Source organism: Carcharhinus amblyrhynchos, chromosome 4 (assembly GCF_965287045.1).
Source record: "Carcharhinus amblyrhynchos chromosome 4, sCarAmb.v2.hapA, whole genome shotgun sequence".
In the NCBI taxonomy this organism is placed as follows: Eukaryota; Metazoa; Chordata; class Chondrichthyes; order Carcharhiniformes; family Carcharhinidae; genus Carcharhinus; species Carcharhinus amblyrhynchos.
In genome coordinates, this window is record NC_137327.1 from 140,324,335 (window position 1) to 140,342,687 (window position 18,353).

Consider the following 18,353-nt stretch of genomic DNA (forward strand, 5'->3'; position numbering starts at 1 on the left):
GGCTCGAGGGGCTAGATGGCCTACTCCTGCTCCTATTTCTTATGTTCTTATTAAGATTCAGGATCCTAATCTCCGAAACAACTACGTCACTGTCTATCTTGATGAAGAATTCTATCATATGGCTGCTCACCCCAAGGAAAACCACACAACTAAATTGACAATTATTCCTTTCTCATTACACCATATCCAATTTAGGATGCCTTGTTCTCCAGTTAGTAAAAAAAAACACCTTGTCCCCCAGTTGTTTCCTCAATGTATTGGTCCAAAAAACTTTCCCGTACATGGCAGTACTAAAGGAACAAAACTTTGGCCCAGAGTAGGTACTAATAGCAGAATAAAAGTTATGCTATTTGAAACAAAACATGAGAACAAGATACAGATTGGCATTTGGAGAGTTCATGGTCTGAAGTTGTTGAAATCGATGTTGAGTCCAAAAGGCTGTTAAATGCCTAATTGGAATCTGAATTGCTGCACTTTAATGTTGTGTTGGGCTTCCCTGTAAGACAGCAGTACACTTTCATTCTTCTGAAAAGCATTCTTTCTGGTTGTATCACAGCTTGGTATGGCTCCTGCTCTACCCAAGACTGCAAGGAAATACAAAAGGTCGTGAATGTTGCCCAATCCATCACACAAACCAACCTTCCATCCATTGACTCTGTCTACACTTCCCGTTGCTTCAACAAAGCAGCCAGCATAATTAAGGACCCCACGCACCCCGGATATTCTCTCTTCCACTTTCTTCCTTTCGGAAAAAGGTACAAAAGTCTGAGGTCACGTGCCAACGGACTCAGGAACAGCTTCTTCCCTGCTGCTTTCTTGAATGGACTTACCTTGCATTAAGTTGAACTTTTTCTACATCTAACTATGACAGTAATACTATATTCTGCAGTCTCTTGTTTCCTTCTCTATGAATGGTATGTTTTGTCTGTATAGCGTGCAAGAAACAATATTTTTCACTGTATGTTAATACATGCGACAATAATAAATCAAATCAAATCAGACTGAGGACAGAATGTGAGCTGGAGAACAAAGTAGTGAAGTGAAATGGCCAGAGAAAGGAAGGTTGGGGTTACTGCTGCAACAGGTACACAGCAGATACCATTTCCCTGGCCCTGCACTCAATTCTGGAACACCTAGATAACAAGGACACCAATGTCAGACTCCTATTTATTGACTACAGTTCAGCCTTCAACACTATTGTTCCCACACAACTCATCTTCAAACTCCTTGGGCTGGGCCTCGGCACCTCCCTCTGCGACTGAATCCTGAACTTCCAAACTCACGGACCACAATCAGTAAGAATAGGTAACATTTCCTCCACGATAATCCTCAACGCTAGTGCCCACAAGGCTGTGCTCTCAGCCCCGTAATATACTCCCAATACACCTATGACTATGCGGCCAAATTCCTCTCGAATTCGATTTTCAATTTTGCTGATGACATCACCATAGTGGGTCAGATCTCAAACAATGACAAGACAAAGTACAGGAATGAGAAGGACAATCTAGTGAACTGGTGTGGCAACAATAATCTCTCCCTCAATGTCAAAACGAAGGAGATTGTCATCAACTTCAGGAAGCATAAAAGAGAACATGCCCCTGTCTACATCAATGGGGACAAAGTAGAAAGGGTTGAGAGTTTTAAGTTTTTAGGTGTCCAGATTACCAGCAACCTGTCCTGGTCTCCCAATGCCGACATTATAGTTAAGAAAGCCCACCAACGCCTCTACTTTCTCAGAAGACTAAGGAAACTTGGCATGTGAGCTACGACTCTCACCAACTTTTACAGATGCACCATAAAAAGCATTCTTTCAGGTTGTATGGCTTGGTATGGGCTCCTGCTCTGCCCAAGACAGCAAGGAACTACAAAGGGTCGTAGCCCAATTCACCATGCAAATCAGCCACCCATCCATTGACTCTGTCTACACTTCCCGATGCCTCAGCAAAGCAGCTAGCATAATTAAGAATCCCACTTATCCCGAACATTCTCTCTTCCCTCTTCATCCTTCGGGAAAAGGATACAAAAGTCTGAGGTCACTTAACAAACGACTCGAGAACAGCTTCTTCTCTGTTACTGTCAGACTTTTGCATGGACTTACCTTGAATTAAGTTGATCTTTCGCTACACCCTAACTATGACTGTAACACTACATTCTGCATTCTTTCATTTCCCCCGCTATGAATGGTATGCTTTGTCTGAATAGCGCACAAGAAACAATACTTTTCACTGTTAATACATGTGACAAACAGTGAAAAGTATTGTTTCTTGTTAATACATGTGACAATAATACATCAAATCATCCTTGTGGACTAAGCGAACGTGTTTCATTCCCTAATGCATAGGAGACCAAAACAGGATAGCTGACGAACAGTCATTCTGCCTCTTAACATTGGCTTTATTCTAGCTCAATAAGAAGTGTCACAACACCAGGTTAATGTGAGACTTCTTACTGTGTTTACCCCAGTCCAACACCAGCATCTCCACATCATTTGTTCTGGCTCCACAGATGCTGCCAGAACTGCTGAGATTTTCCAGCTTTTTTTGTTTTTGTTTCAGATTCCAGCATCCGCAGTGTTTATTTTCAATACATTAGAGCAGATTGAAAGTGGCAGCTTTACTTGTGCTTATTTTACAATGTTACTTTCTCACTCTGTCGCTCTCTCTCTCCCTCTGGTTGCCACATTGTGAATGAATGGCATTTACAAGTGAGCATTTTGTCCTGTGGCAGCTTTACCTGTGAGTATTTTACAGTGTTCATTTCTCTCTCTCTCTCAGGTTGCCACATTGTGAATGAGTTTCTTTATCGCCCACTTTCATTCATTAACTTTTATTGTGGCTCCACCCCCACGCCTCCTTTATCCAATTAGCGGAGATAGCTGTGAGATTGACGTTGTGAGTTGACCAATGGGTGTGCAGGGAAGTTTATCCTGGGAGTCGGGGCCGCGGGACAAAGTTGGGAAGTTGGAGCGGATTTGAGCGGCTCTGCCCGGGATCAACCCCCCCCCCTCCCCCGACCCAGAGCGAGTCCCGGACTCGGCCCGGTACCTTGTGGCTTTTTAGGTGGGGGCACTGAGCGGATGGAGCCGGGCTCTTTGAGTGTTTAGCGGCGGTGCTGAGCTCCCGTTCCCGGCTCCCGGCCGCGTGTTGCTGCCGCTCTTTGTGAGCCGCTCGCAGGCCGGTTCCCGGTCAGGCTGGAGGGGCGACCCCCCGGCTCCTCGGCCTGGCCTCTCATCATGTCCCCCCTCCCTGTGTGCGCTCTGGCCCTGCTCCTGCTCTGCGGCTCCGCTTGTTCCCAGCTCCAGAGTCGAAGCTGCTCCGAGTTGTTGAAAGTTCACAGCCCGAAGGCTTTGGGCCACAGTAACTCCCCCCCGCAGGAGACGGAGGGTAAGTGACGGGGCCAGGAGGAGGGAGGCAAAGGGCATCGGCGGGAGGTGCGGGGCAAAGTCCAGCCAGGTCTGCGGGGAGAAAGATCGGCGTAGGGGTGGAGAATGGTGGACATTGGACAGGGGGAGAATGGGGCACCGAGGGGGGGGAGTGGGGGGGAGTGTGGGGACGCCGGGGGGTGGAGGAGGGGAGTGTGGGGACGCCGGGGGGTGGAGGAGGGGGGGGGGGAGTGTGGGGACGCCGGGGGGTGGAGGAGGGGGGGCGGGGGGAGTGTGGGGACGCCGGGGGGTGGAGGAGGGGGGGGAGTGTGGGGACGCCGGGGGGTGGAGGAGGGGAGTGTGGGGACGCCGGGGGGTGGGCGGGGGGAGTGTGGGGACGCCGGGGGGTGGAGGAGGGGGGGGGAGTGTGGGGACGCCGGGGGGTGGAGGAGGGGGGGGGGGAGTGTGGGGACGCCGGGGGGTGGAGGAGGGGGGGGGGGAGTGTGGGGACGCCGGGGGGTGGAGGAGGGGGGGGGGGAGTGTGGGGACGCCGGGGGGTGGAGGAGGGGGGGGGGGGAGTGTGGGGACGCCGGGGGGTGGAGGAGGGGGGGGGGGAGTGTGGGGACGCCGGGGGGTGGAGGAGGGGGGGGGGGAGTGTGGGGACGCCGGGGGGTGGTGGGGGGGGGGGGGAGTGTGGGGACGCCGGGGGGTGGTGGAGGGGGGGGGGAGTGTGGGGACGCCGGGGGGGGTGGAGGAGGGGAGTGTGGGGACGCCGGGGGGTGGAGGAGGGGAGTGTGGGGGCGCCGGGGGGTGGGCGGGGGGAGTGTGGGGGTTGGGGGGGGAGAGAATAAGGTTCAGTTGGGTCGCTTGAGAGTTACAAGGTAGCAAGGAATGAGTTAAAAAAAGGTCTTAGGAGAGCTAGGAGGGGGCATGAGAAGTCCTTGGCGGGTCGGATTAAAGAAAACCCCAAGGCTTTTTACTCTTTTGTGAGAAATAAAAGAATGACCAGGGTGAGGCTCGGGCCGGTCAAGAATAGTAGTGGGAATTTGTGCATGGAGTCAGAAGAGATAGGTGTTGAATGAATACTTCAGTGCTCACTAAGGAGAGGGGCCATGTTTCTGAGGATGAGTGTGTGATACAGGCTGATAGGACGGAGAAGCTAAATGTTCTGAGGGAAGATGTATTAGCAATTTTGAAAAACCTGAGGGTCGATAAGTCCCCTGGGTCGAATAGGACACATCCTAGGATACTTTGGGAGGCAAGGGATGAAATTGTGGAGTCTTGAAGTTGTGGAGTCTTGAAATTGTGGAGCGGGAAAGTGGAACTGAGCCACTTCAGATCAGCCGTGATCTTATTGAATGGCGGGGCAGGCTCGAAGGGCTTGATGGCCTACTCCTGCTCCTAGTTCTTATGTTCTTATGTTCTTTAGCTTTGATCTTTGGGTCCTCACTGTCCACGGGGATTATCATGACGTGGAGATGCTGGCGTTGGACTTGGGTAAAACAGAAAGAAATCCCACAACACCAGTTTAGAGTCCAAACAGGTTTATTTGTAGCAAAAGCAACACCCAGCCACCTGACGAAAGGACAGGCTGTCCCGAAAGCTTGCGGCTTTTGCTACAAATAAACCACGGGGATAGTGCCAGAGGACTAGAGAGTGGCGAATGTTGTTCCTCTGTTCAAGAAAGGAAATAGGAATGATCCTGGTAATCATAGACCAGTTAGTCTTATTTTAGTAGTTGGTAAGTTAATGGAAAAGGTCCTGAGGGATAGGATTTACGACCATTTCGAAAGATGCAGCTTAATGCGGGATAGTCAGCACAGTTTCGTGAGGAGTAAGTCTTGCCTCACAAATTTGCTTTAATTCTTTGAGGAGGTAACTAAGTGTGTAGATGAAGGTAGAATAGTTGATGTCGTATAGATGGATTTTAGTCAGGTGTTTGATAAGGCCCTCCATGGTAGGCTCAAACAAAGTAAGGAGGTGTGGGATAGAAGGAAATTTGGCCGATTGTATAAGTAACCGGCTGTCTCGTAGAAGACAGAGGGTGGTGGTGGAGGGAAAATTTTCAGACTGGAGGCCAGTTACCAGCGGTGTACCACAGGGGTCAGTGCTGAGTCCTCTGCTATTTGTGATTTTTAGCAATGACTTGGAAGAGGGGGCTGAAGGGTGGGTCAGTAAATTTGCTGATGATACCAAGATTGGTGGAGTAGTGGATGAGGTGGCGGGCTCTTGCAGGCTGCAAAGAGACATTGATAGGATACAGAGTTGGGCCAAAAAGTGGCAGATGGAGTTGAACCCTGATAAGTGTGAGGTGATTCATTTTGGTAGGACAAACTTGAATGTGAAATACAGGGTCAACGGCAGGGTTCTGAGTAATGTGGAGGAACAGAGAGATCTTGGGGTTCATATCCACAGATCTCTGAAGGTTGCTACTCAAGCGGATGGAGCTGTGAAGAAGGCTTATAGTATGTTAGTGTTTATTAACAGGGGGTTAGAGTTTGAGTCGTGGGGTTATGCTGCAACTGTACTGGACGTTGGTGAGACCACATTTAGAGTATTGTGCTCAGTTCTGGTCACCTCACTATAAAAAGGATGTGGAAGCATTGGAGAGAGTGCAGAGGAGATTTAGCAGGATGCTGCCTGGTTTGGAGATCTTATGAGGAAAGGTTGAGGGAGCTGGGGCTTTTCTCTTTGGAGCAGAGGAGGATGAGAGGCGACTTAATAGAAGTTTATAAGATGATAAGGGGGATAGATAGAGTGGATGTTCAAAGACTATTTCCTCGGGTGGATGTAGCTGTTACTACGGGGCAAAACTATAAGGTTCATGGTGGGAGATATAGGAGGGATGTCTGAGGTAGATTCTTTACTCGGAGTGGTTGGGGTGTGGAATGGACTGCCTGCTGTGATAGTGGAGTTGTACACTTTAGGAACTTTCAAGCGGTTATTGGATAGGCACATGGAACACACCGTAATGATAGGGTGTGGGATAGCTTGATTTTGGGTTAGACATAGCTCAGCACAACATCGAGGGCCAAAGGGCTTGTCCTGTGCTGTAATGTTCTATGATTGGGGGAGAGGAGAAGATTGGGGGCAGGGCACCATCGTGGGGGAGAGGTTTGGGAGAGGGGTGCCATGCGGGGGAAGATTTGTGGGCTGGGCACCATGGGGGGGGTGAGTTCAGAGAATTCGGGGGCTGCTCATCAGGGGAGGTGGGGATGAGAAGTTGGGGAGCAGAGGGAAATTGGGATGGAGGGAGGTCTGAAGGGTTGGGACTGAAGGCAGGGGTGGGAGGAAGTGGTAGTACTGGTGAGTGGGTGAGAATATGATGGTCTGTGGAAGCAAAGGAGGGTGGGATGTCTAGCTATTCAGTGGTGCGGGGGAGGGGGAGAAGAACCTGGGGGTGAGTTCATGGCTTGTTGGGTTGTGGTAGGGTGGGGTGAAGGCTGTGACATTGAAGATGGTGGTCAGCGAGATCTGGTTCAAGGAGTGAAACAAGGTACTTCCAGTTCTTATGCTGAGTATATAGATTCCCAGGCTGTTGTTTTCTTTCCCTTTGTTCTGCCCGAGTAAAGTGAGGGTGACTCTACAGGTAAGGGAAGAGGAGGCCTGTTACCCCATTTTTCTGTCGCATTATGGGCCGGGTGGTGTGGCTGCAGATTCCAATCCCTCCTTTCGTGTTGCTTTGTATTGGATTTTATAGCTGATTTTCCTTTCTGTGTAACAACATCTATCGGCTGTTTCTAATTGTAAGTTGAAAGAAAATGATGCTTCTTGAGCTTTGCAATGACAAGTGAGCTGGTTGACTGAGCCAAATATTGTCTGTAGTTGATCAATTTTGATGTTGAGAATACACAAGGAAGAGGGTGAAGCGTTTTCCTTGGAGTGAGTTTAACTTGACCTGACTCATGCTTGGCAACTTCAACTCCTCCAGGGATGGCGGGGTAGGTGAGGTTGCAGGGGGGAAGAGTTTACATGAGTGTCACTTTTGTGTATGTGATGCATTGAGGTATCTCTGCTGTTGAATATACCTGTGTTTGTGTATGATTGTTACCCATGCCAATTTTTAACTGATATTTTGAAATGGAATGAATACTAACAGAAAAAACCTTAATGAAAATCTGAGCATTGAGCAGCGTGTCTTTAGATTGTTAACCTACCCCTTTATTTTGTTTCTTCTGACATTGTAAGGAAGACTGGCTTAAACAGACACAGTAGTTGTCCCTGGATTGTACCAACACACATATGGAATGCTGCATGTGATTTTTGCCAGTGGTATGCTCTCAGTGCATGGGAATCCCTCTAAATTCCTAGATTGTTGAGCCAAGTAAAACAAAACTTAATCATTACAGATTGTTCAGATATACTCGGTGTTTGCAAGTCATTTGTTTTTCAATTCAGCCAGTTTTATTGGTGCTAGTTTGGGGCATTTGTGGACAAATCTGCTTGGCAGTTTCAAAAGTGTACAGATGAGTTCAAACATGTTTAATCTCTGCATCTTTACATTCATCATAAAGCATTTAAGCAAGAAATTTTTCATCTGTAGCTGGCTGGAGGAAATGCTGGTGAATGTAATTAAGCCCAAACTACTTTCTCCTTTTCTGTTTCATCTCTCTTTCTCTTCCCTCCTTTTCCAGGCCTGTTGCTTTATTTCTTGTTTGAATAGCCAAATGGGTTGCATTCTCCCCATGAACAAAGGACCTGGCTATTTTGCTTGAGTCCTTCAGGGACCACCAAGGTCTTCAACTTATGCTGTGTAATTCCACAGCACTTTCAACAATAACAAAAATGCATGACTGAATTGCAAAAAAATTTCAGAATGTTGTGAGCATTGAATTGCGTCTCGGCTGCTGTCAACATAGGCCAGTTCTGCTGCTGCCTGTACCAAGGCAGCTCCATAGTTTTACTGGGATAGAGGCTGAGGGTTGTTTTTGAATTCAGGCAGCTAGCTCCTTTTTGAAAGTAAAGTTTATTTATTAGTCACAAGTAGGCTTACATTCTCACTGCAATGAAGCCACTGTGCAAATTCCCAAGTCACCACATTCCGGCACCTGTTCGGGTGCACTGAGGGAGAATTTAGCACGGTCAGTTTGCCTAACCTGCATATAAGAACATAAGAACATAAGAAATAGGAGCAGGAGTAGGCCATCTAGCCCATCTTTTGGACTGTGGGAAGAAACAAAGAAAAATCAACCTTGGTAACATTTTTCACACAAGCATGTCGTCTGTACTGCCCTGTCTAAATGAGCTGGTCGTCCACACCTGAAATTAACTTTGCCCAACATTCCCAAGTTATCAGTGACAGCCGACTCAATTTTACAGTGCAGAGTTGAGTACGCTTTATAGTGCAAACTGAATCAAGCAATTGAGGGTAAAGCCTGGGAACTACAGGCCAATGAGCCTTGCATTTGCAGTGGTTAAGTTGTTGGAAGGTATTTTGAGAGACAGGATCTACAGGCATTTAGAGACACAAGAACTGATTTAGTTCAGTCAGCATGGTTTTGTGAGTGGAAAATCATGTCTTACAAATTTGATTTTAGTTTTTTTGAAGGGGTAACCAAGAAGGTAGATGAGGGCAGTGCAGTTGATGTTGCCTACGTGGACTTTAGCAAGGTACAGCATGGTAGGTTGTTGTATAAGGTTAAATCTCACAGGATCCAGGGTGATGTTGCTAAGTGGATAGAAAACATACTTTCAATGCATAGAAAATCATTGATAATGATGGCTGCTTTGGCAAGGCAGCGGTAAATGTAGACAGAGTCAATGGAGGCTGGTTTGCGTGATACAGGTGCAATTTAAAAAAAAATTGCTGCAGCAATTGATGGTTGGACAGTAACTGTACAAACATGGTAAAGAGGAACAGGAGTAGACCATTTGGCCATCAAGCCTGCTCTGCTGTTGAAACAGATCATGATTGATCATGTACCCCAATGCCATTTTCCCCCACTGTCCCCATATCCTTTGATGTCATTACTATCCAGAAATCAGATTAAGCACAGCAAGAATCAATGATTGAGCTTTCACAGCTCTTTGGGGTAGAGAATTCCTAAGACTCACCACCTCTGGCTGAAGAAATTCCTTCTCATCGCACCCTTATGTTACTTGTCTCTCTTTCTGAGACTTGTGTCCTGGTTCTAGACTCGTGAGCCAGGAGAAACATCTCATCCACACCTACCCCATCACACCCTGTAAGAATTTTGTATGTTTCAATGGGATTAGCCTTCATTCTTTGAAAGTGTAGAGAATACAGGACCAGTATTCTTGATCTCATAATCAGTCAATTTTTATGATTAGTCTGGTGAAAATCCCTTCATGGTGAAAAATATCCGTCCTTAGACAGAGACCAAGACTGCCCAGAATACTCTGGTTGTGGTCTCATCAAGGCCCTTTACCATTACAGCAAAACCTCTTTATCTCTATACTCAATTTCCCTTTTGATGGGAGTATCATCTGCCTCCCTAATTGCTTGCTACAGTTGTATGCAAGCTTCTCATGACCCAAGAGCAGGGACACTCAGGTGACAATGTTAGAAACACAAGTCTCTTTAAGAATATACCAGGTTTGCATTGTGTCAGTTGAGACCACGGGATGCGCATCGAAGCTTGTATTTAAGAGCTGGGTTTTCTCAGACCTTTTTTTTTTGGGACAAGGAGAGAAGATCCAGAAGGGAATCTAGAGTGGCATGGTGGTACAGTGGTTAGCACTACTACCTTAGTGTCAGGGACGTGGGTTTAATTCTAGCCTTGGGTGATTGTCTGTGTTGAGTTTGCATGTTAGGGATAGTGGATTTTGAACAAAAAGGAAAAACATATGGCTTGTACACAAAGATTAAAATAAGAACACAGGCTTATTGCTGGAGATGTTACCTGTGTCGAGTAGAAATTGAAACTAAACAGGAACCTGTGAAGCACCCTAATGACAGCACCATCAAATCATGTGATAGGCTTTTAATGCCATCATGCAACCGCTTAAATGTATAACAGTTGCAGACCTACAGTAATATTTTGAATACCACCAAATCTTCAAATAATTGTCAAATCCTTGAAAACCAACTTGCTTCATATCTTTAACATTTCGTTTGTTCAGATTTAGGACACAAGTTTCAGAATAAACAATATCACTTTCAAACTTGATGTAAAATTCCATCATATTATTTCCTAATCGCTCCTTTGCCACAAGTTATTAATTAACTCTCTCATTCTGCAATACTAAATCTAAAGTATATAAGAAATAGGAGCAGGAGTCGGCCATCTAGCCCTTCGAGCCTGCCCCACCATTCAGTAAGATCATGGCTGATCTGAAGTGGCTCAGTTCCACTTTCCCGCTTTCTCCCCATAACCCTTAATTCCCCTGTCTATCAGAAACCTATCTACCCGTGTCTTAAATATATTTAGCGAGGTAGCCTCCACCACTTCAGGCAGAGAATTCCAGAGATTCACCGCCCTTTGAGTGAAGAAGTTCCTCCTCAACTCTGATCTAAACTGCCCCCCACTTATCTTAAGGCTCTGTCCTGTAGTCCTGCTATCCTTTCTAAGCGGGAAGAATCTCCCGACCTCTCAGTAGTCTGATGCTTAGTTGGAAACCCATCTTCTACACATGTCAAAAATTTATGCTCCACAACATTAGTGCTAATTAGGTTTACCCACTGTGGACATAAATTGAGTACACTTTAGTGGCATGTAAACAGCTCCTACCAATGTGCCTTATAGCAGAAGGACATTGCAAAGCAGCTATTTAGGTAACGATATCCAGAAAGTGACAAGTGACACAGTGTACAAACATTAAAAAAAGTAGTAAATAGAGTCAAAAGGAGGAAATAATGGGTAAAAAGCTAAAATCAATGTCTCTTTACTTAAATGCACATCATATTTGGCACAAATTAAATGAATTAATTGCACAAGCTGAGGTTAATGGTTGTGATCTTCTGGCATTGTGTGATTAGAACAAAGAACAGTACAGCACAGGAATGGGCCTATTGGCCCTCCAAACCTGCACTGATTATGATGCCTGCCTAAACTAAAACGGTATGCATCTACAGAGTCCGTACCATTCCATTCCCATCCTATTCATGCCCTCTAAATGCTGCAATCATACCTGCTCCCACCACCTCCCCAGATAGCCCCAGACATTCACCATCCTCTGTGGGGGGAAAAAAAAACTTGCCTTGCACATCTCCTCTAAACCTTTCCCCATGCAACTTAAACCTATGTCCTTTAGTATTTGACCTTTCTACCCTAGGAAAGAGCATCTGACTATCCACTCTGTCCATGCCACTCATAATCTTGTAAATCTCTAACAGGTTGTCTGTCAACTTCTGTCATTCCAGTGAGAACAAACCGAGTTTATCCAACCTCACCCCATAGCCAATATCCTCTAGACCAGGCAACATCTGATAAAGCTCTTCAGTACTTTCTCCAAAGCCTCCATATCCTTCGGGTTGTTTGACCAGAATTGTGTACAATTTTCCAAATGAGCCTAACTGAGGTTCTGTGTGGCTACAGCATGACCTGCCAATTTTTATATTCAATGCCCTGACTGATGAAAATAAGCATGCTGTATGCCTTCTTGACTACTTTATCCACCTGCGTTGCCACTTTCACTGGTGCACATATATGCCCAGATCTATCTTTCAATACTCTGAAGGGCTCTCATTTACTATACAATTTCCACATGTATTGGATCTTCCAAAATGCACTAATTTACGTTTGTCCAGATTAAACACCATCTGCCATTTCTTTGGCCAAGCCTCCAAACAATCTATATCTGCTGTATCTGCTGACAATCCTCTTCTCTATCTGCAACTCCACTAATTTTTGTGTCATCTGCGAATTTACTAATCAGACCAGTTACATTTTCCTTCAAATCATTTGTCTGTACTACGAGCAACAAAGGTCCCAGAACTGATCCCTGTGGAATACCGTTAGTATTACTGTTAGCCATGATGTGGAGATGCCAGCATTGGACTGCAGTAAACAGAGTAAGAAGTTTTACAACACCAGGTTAAAGTCCAGCAGGTTTCTTGGCTAGTATAAGCCACTAGCTTTCAGAGCGTCGCTCCTTCATCAGGTAAGTGGGATTTCAGTTCACAATCAGGGCATATAAAGACACAAACTCAATTTACAATATAATGGTTGGAATGCGAGTCTTTACAGGTAATCAAGTCTTAAAGGTAGAAACACTGAATGGAGACAGGGTACTCAGCTAATCCTGCCAAATAAACTTGTTGGACTTTAACCTGGTTTTGAGAGACTTCTTACCGTGCTTATCCCAGTCCAACGTCAGCATCTCCACATCATGGCTACCATCGACACCACAAACTGCCGGCTCCAAGTGGAGAGGATCCCCAAGAAGATCGCGCATATCAACACAGACATCAAATTTTGACAGAGGTGCAAGAAAGCAGACAAGGTTCCGCAAGGACTATGGATCACAAACCCATCCAGGTCAACCTACAACACAGATTACGCTGAGAGACTTTGCCATTGCACCTCTCTCTCACTCCTCAACCACCTCATACACCAGTTCTACAGCAAACGCTGCATCCTGGAAACCAAGATAGAATCCATATTCTCAACTTGCGCTCAGGGCGCAAACCAGCTGTGAAATATTGTCAAGCAGATGAGACAAAGGAACTACGCCATCTATATGCAAGCCAAGAACAGGAAACTTGAGAAATTCGGCATTACCACCAGCAGCAACCAAGCCTCCCCTGGTATCACAGCAAAAAACAGTACCACCGCAGGGAAGCCCATTGTCAACTTGTCGGACTACATACTTTAACCAGATGAAATCGAAGTTCTCAGCCGAGGGCTCAATTTCTGCCCCACCACAAAATGGACCCCATCGGTCTCGCAGCAGACGTAGAGGAATTCATCCGGTGAATGAGGCTGCAGGAGCTCTTCCACAAACCCCATGAGGTCAACTGAACACAATGAGACAGCCAACCGAAATCTGTAGTGCAGCGATCGAAGAGGAAACAGTTGAATTGGACTCTGGAAGGCCGCTGCCCTCGACTCGACATGTATGCCCCAGCTGTCAGGAGGTGCGTCAATGCCAAATTCATTAGCTGCGCTCACAAGATGGCCCCAAACATTACCCAAGCACAACGCAATGCCATCTGCGTGCTCAAGACCAACAGCAACATGGTCATCAAACCGGCAGACAAAAGAGGAGCCATCGTTGTACTGAACAGAACGGATTACTGCAAAGAAGTGTACTGACAACTGAACAACGAGGAACATTACAGACAGTTACCCGCAGATCTGACCGAAGGACACCCCCAACAACTCAACAGATTGATCAAGACCTTTGATCTGGACCTTCAGAGCACCCTCCGTGCTCTCATCCCATGTATTCCCCGTGTTGGAGATCTCTACTGCCTCCTGAAGGTATACAAGACCAACACATCTGGCCATCCCATTGCAGTGGGACCCTGTGTGAGAACCTTTCCAGCTACGTCGAGGGCATCCTGAAACCCATTGTACAAAGAACCCCCAGCTTCTGTCGTGACGCTACGGACTTCATACAGAAACTCAGCACTCATGGAGCACTTGAACCAGGGACACTCCTCGTCACAGTGGATGTCTCGGCACACTACACCAGCATCCCCCATGACGATGGCATTGCTGCAATTGCCTCAGTACTCAGCGCTGACAACTGCCAATCTCCAGATGCAATTTTATGACTCATCCGCTTCATCCTGGACCACAACCTATTCATCTTCAGCAACCAGCTCTTCATCCAGATACACAGAACAGCTGCGGGGACCAAATTCACACCTCAATATGCCAACATCTTTATGCACAGGTTTGAACAAGACCTCTTCACCGCACAAGACCTTCAACCGATACTATATACCGGATACGTTGATGATATTTTCTTCCTTTTGGACTCATGGTGAACAATCACTGAAACAACTATATGATGACGTCAACAAGTTCCATCCCACCATCAGACTCACCACGGTCTACTCTTCGGAATCAGTTGCGTTCTTGGACACATGCATTTCCATCAAGGACAGTCACCTCAGCACTTCATTTTACCGCAAGCCCACAGATACCCTCATGATGCTCCACTTCTCCAGCTTCCACCCTAAACACGTTAAAGAAGCCATCCCCTACAGACAAGCCCTCTGTATACACAGGATCTGCTCAGATGAGGCGGATCGCAACAGACGCTGAAAGATCTTCTCAGAAGAACAGGGTATGGCATTTGACACATTGATTGACAGTTCTGACGTACCACAGCAACCACCTCAACATAGAACATAGAACATTACAGCGCGGAACAGGCCCTTCGGCCCACAATGTTGCGCCGACCAGTCTTATTTTTAAAAAAAAACATTGACCCACTAATCTAAACCAATCCCTTTTCGTCCATAAACCAATCTCTTAAACGCCCCCAAACTAGGCGCATTTACAACTGCAGCAGGCAGGGCATTCCAGTCCCTCACCACCCTCTGGGTAAAGAACCTGCCCCTGACATCCGTCCTATAACTACCCCCCCTTAATTTAAAGCCATGCCCCCTCGTGCTAGCTTTCTCCATCCGAGGAAACAGGCTATCACCATCCACCCTATCTAAACCTCTAATCATCTTATATGTTTCTATAAGGGGGGAGCAGTTCAGAACGGAGTTGAGGAGGAACTTCTTCACTCAAAGGGTGGTGAATCTCTGGAATTCTCTGCCCATTGAAGTGGTGGAGGCTACCTTGCTGAATATATTTAAGTCATGGTTAGATAGGTTTCTGATAGAGGAATTAAGGGTTATGGGGAGAAAGCGGGAAAGTAGAGCTGATCCACTTCGGATCAGTCATGATCTTATTGAATGGCGGGGCAGGCTCGAAGGGCTAGATGGCCTACTCCTGCTCCTAGTTCTTATGTACTTCTGAGGCTGTATAAGGCTCTGGTCAAATCCCATTTGGAGCATTATGAGCAGTTTTAAGCCCCGTATCAAAGGAAGGATGTGCTGGCCTTGGAAAGGGTCATAATAAGAACATAAATAAGAACCAGGAGCAGAGTTGGGCCATCTGGCCTTTCGAGCCTGCTCCATCACTCAATAAGATCACGGCTGATCTTTTCGTGGACTTGGCTCCACAGATTCACAACCCTTTGTGCGACGAAGTTCCTCCCCAACTCAGGGTACACATGAAGCAAGTGTGGAATACAAGGAAAGTAGAAAGAAACTTAAGCAAGGAGTAACGAGGGCTAAAAGGCATCACGAAGCATTGGCCAGCTGGATTAAGGAAAATCCCAAGGCTCTTTATACATGTGTAAAGAGCAAAAGGGTAGCCAGGGAGATGGTTGGCCCACTCAAGGACAAGGGGGGGAATCTGTGGGTGGAGCCAGAGGAATTGGGCAAGGTATTAAATGAGTACTTTGCTTCAGTATTCACCAAAGAGAAGGACTTGGTGGATGATGAGTCTGGGATAGGATGTGTAGATAGTTTGAGTCATGTTGAGATCAAAAAGGAGGTGGTCTTGGGGTTCTTGAGAAATATTAAGATAGACAAGTTCCCAGGGCCGACGGGATATACCCTAGAATATTGACAGAGGCAAAGGAGGAAATTGCTGGTGCCTTGAGAGAAATCTTTGTATCCTCACTGACTATAGGGGAGGTCAGATATGGAGATGCCAGCGTCGGACTGGGGTAAACACAGTAAGAAGTCTTACAACAACAACCTGTTGGACTTTAACCTGGTGTTGTGAGCCTTCTTACAGGGGAGGTCCCAGAGGATTGGAGAATAGCCAATGTCCTTTCTTTAAGGAGGATAACAAGAATAATCCAGGTAATTACAAGCCAGTGAGCCTTACATCAGTGGTAGGGAAATTATTGGAGAGGATTCTTGGAGACAGGATTTATTCCCACTTGGAAATAAGTGGACGTATTAGTGAGAGGCAACGTGGTTTTGTAACGGAGACGTCATGTCTCACGAACTGGATTGAGTTTTTTTGAGGAAGTGATGAAGATGATTGATGAGGGTAGGGCAGTGGATGTTGTCTACATGGACTTCAGTAAGGCCTTTGACAAGGTCCCTCGTGGCAGTCTGGTGCAGAAGGTGAAGTCGCACGGAATCAGAGGTGAGCTGGCAAGGTGGATACAAAACTGGCTCTGTCAAAGGAGAGAGAGGGTAGCCATGGAAGGGTGCATTTCTGAATGGAGGGCTGTGACGAGCAGTGTTCCTCAGGGATCAGTGCTGGGACCTTTGCTGTTCGTAATATATATATATAAACGATTTTGAGGAAAATGTAACTGGATTGATTAGCAAGCTTGTGGGTGACACAAAGGTTGGTGGGTTTGTGGATAGCGAGGAGGACACAGAGGGTACAGCAGGATATAGATCAGTTGGAGACTTGGGCGGAGAGATGGCAGATGGAGTTTAATCTGGACAAATGTGAGAATGCATTTTGGAAGGTCTAATACAGATAGGAAATATACAGTAAATGGCAGAACCCTTAGGATTATTGAAAGACAAAGGGATCTGGGTGTACAGGTTCGCAGGTCACTAAAAGTGGCAATGCAGGTGGAGAAGGTAGTCAAGAAGGCATACGGCATGCTTGTCTTCATTGGCTGGGGCACCGAGTTTAAAAATTGGCAAGTCATGTTGCAGCTTTATAGAACTTTAGTCAGGTTGCACCTGCAATATAGTGTTTAATTCTGGTCACCACACGACCAGAAGGATGTGGAGGCTTTGGAGAGGGTACAGAAAAGATTTACCAGGATGTTGCCTGGTATGGAGGGCATTGGCTATGAGGAGAGGTTGGGGAAACTTGGTTTGTTCTCATTGGAACAGCGGAGGTTGAGGGGCGACCTAATAGAAGTCTACAAGATTATGAGAGGCATGGACAGAGTGGACGATCAGAAGCTTTTTCCCAGGGTGGAAGAGTCAGTTACTAGGGGTCATAGGTTTAAGGTGCGAGGGGCAAGGTTTAAAGGAACGTACGAGGTAGATGGGTGCCTGGAACATGTTGCTGGGAGAGATAGTGGAAGCAGATACAGTAGTGACTTTGAAGGGATGCCTTGACAAATACATGAATAAGATGGGAATAGAGGGATATGGTCCCCGGAAGGGAGGGGAGGGGGGCGTTTTAATTCAGTCGGGTGGCATGGTTGATGCAAGCTTGGAGGGCAAAAGGGCCTGTTCCTGTGCTGTAACATTCTTTATTCTTTTAAATCTGCTCCCTTTTGTTTTGAGCCATGCCTGCCAGTTGAAACAGCTTCCCTGCTTCTATCTTATCTATTCCCTTCATAATCTTTTATGTTACTATATGATTTGCCCTCATTCTTCTGAATTCCAATGTGCATAGCCCCAGTCTACTCAGTCCCTCCTCATAAGCCAACCCTCTCAACTCCGGAAACAACCTAGTGAATCTCCCCTGCACCCCCTCCAGTGCCAGTATATCCTTTCTCAAGTAAGGGGACTAAAACTGTACACAGTACTCCAGGTTTGGCCTCACCAGCACCTTATACAGCTGCAGCATAACCTCACTGTTTTTAACTCCATCGCTCTAGCAATGAAGGACAAAATTCCATTTGCCTTCTTAATTACCTGCTGCACCTGCAAACCAACTCCTTGTGATTCTTTCACAAGGACACCCAGGTCCCTCTGCATAGCAGCAGGCTGCAATTTTTAAAAAAAATCATTTTGCTGTTATTCCGACCAAAATGGATGACCTCACATTTACCAACATTGTACTTTATCTGCCAGATCCTCACCCACTCACTTAGACTATCTGTATCCCTTTGCAGACTTTGTGTCCTCTGCACACTTTGCTCTGCCACTCATCTTAGTGTCATCTGTGAATTTTGACACACTACACCTGGTCCCCAACCCCAAATCATCTATGTAAATCGTAAACAATTGCAATCCCAACACTGATCCCTGAGGCACACCACTAATCACTGATTGCCAACCAGAAAAACATCCATTTACCCCACTCTTTGCTTTCTGTTAGTTTAACCAATCCTCTATCCATGTTAATACATTACCCATAACACC

General features: G+C 46.4%; 1 protein-coding gene across 1 annotated transcript in view; it reads left to right on the plus strand.

Moving 5' to 3' along the window:
* Nucleotides 1-2,946: 2,946 nt before the first annotated feature.
* The window catches only part of gpc4 (glypican 4), a 195,649-nt gene continuing 180,242 nt past the window's right edge, over nt 2,947-18,353 (plus strand). The window contains exon 1 of the mRNA XM_080187977.1: nt 2,947-3,383. Coding sequence (XP_080044103.1) covers nt 3,233-3,383 — 151 coding nt within the window. The 5' untranslated portion in view covers nt 2,947-3,232. The remainder of the gene's footprint in view (nt 3,384-18,353) is intronic.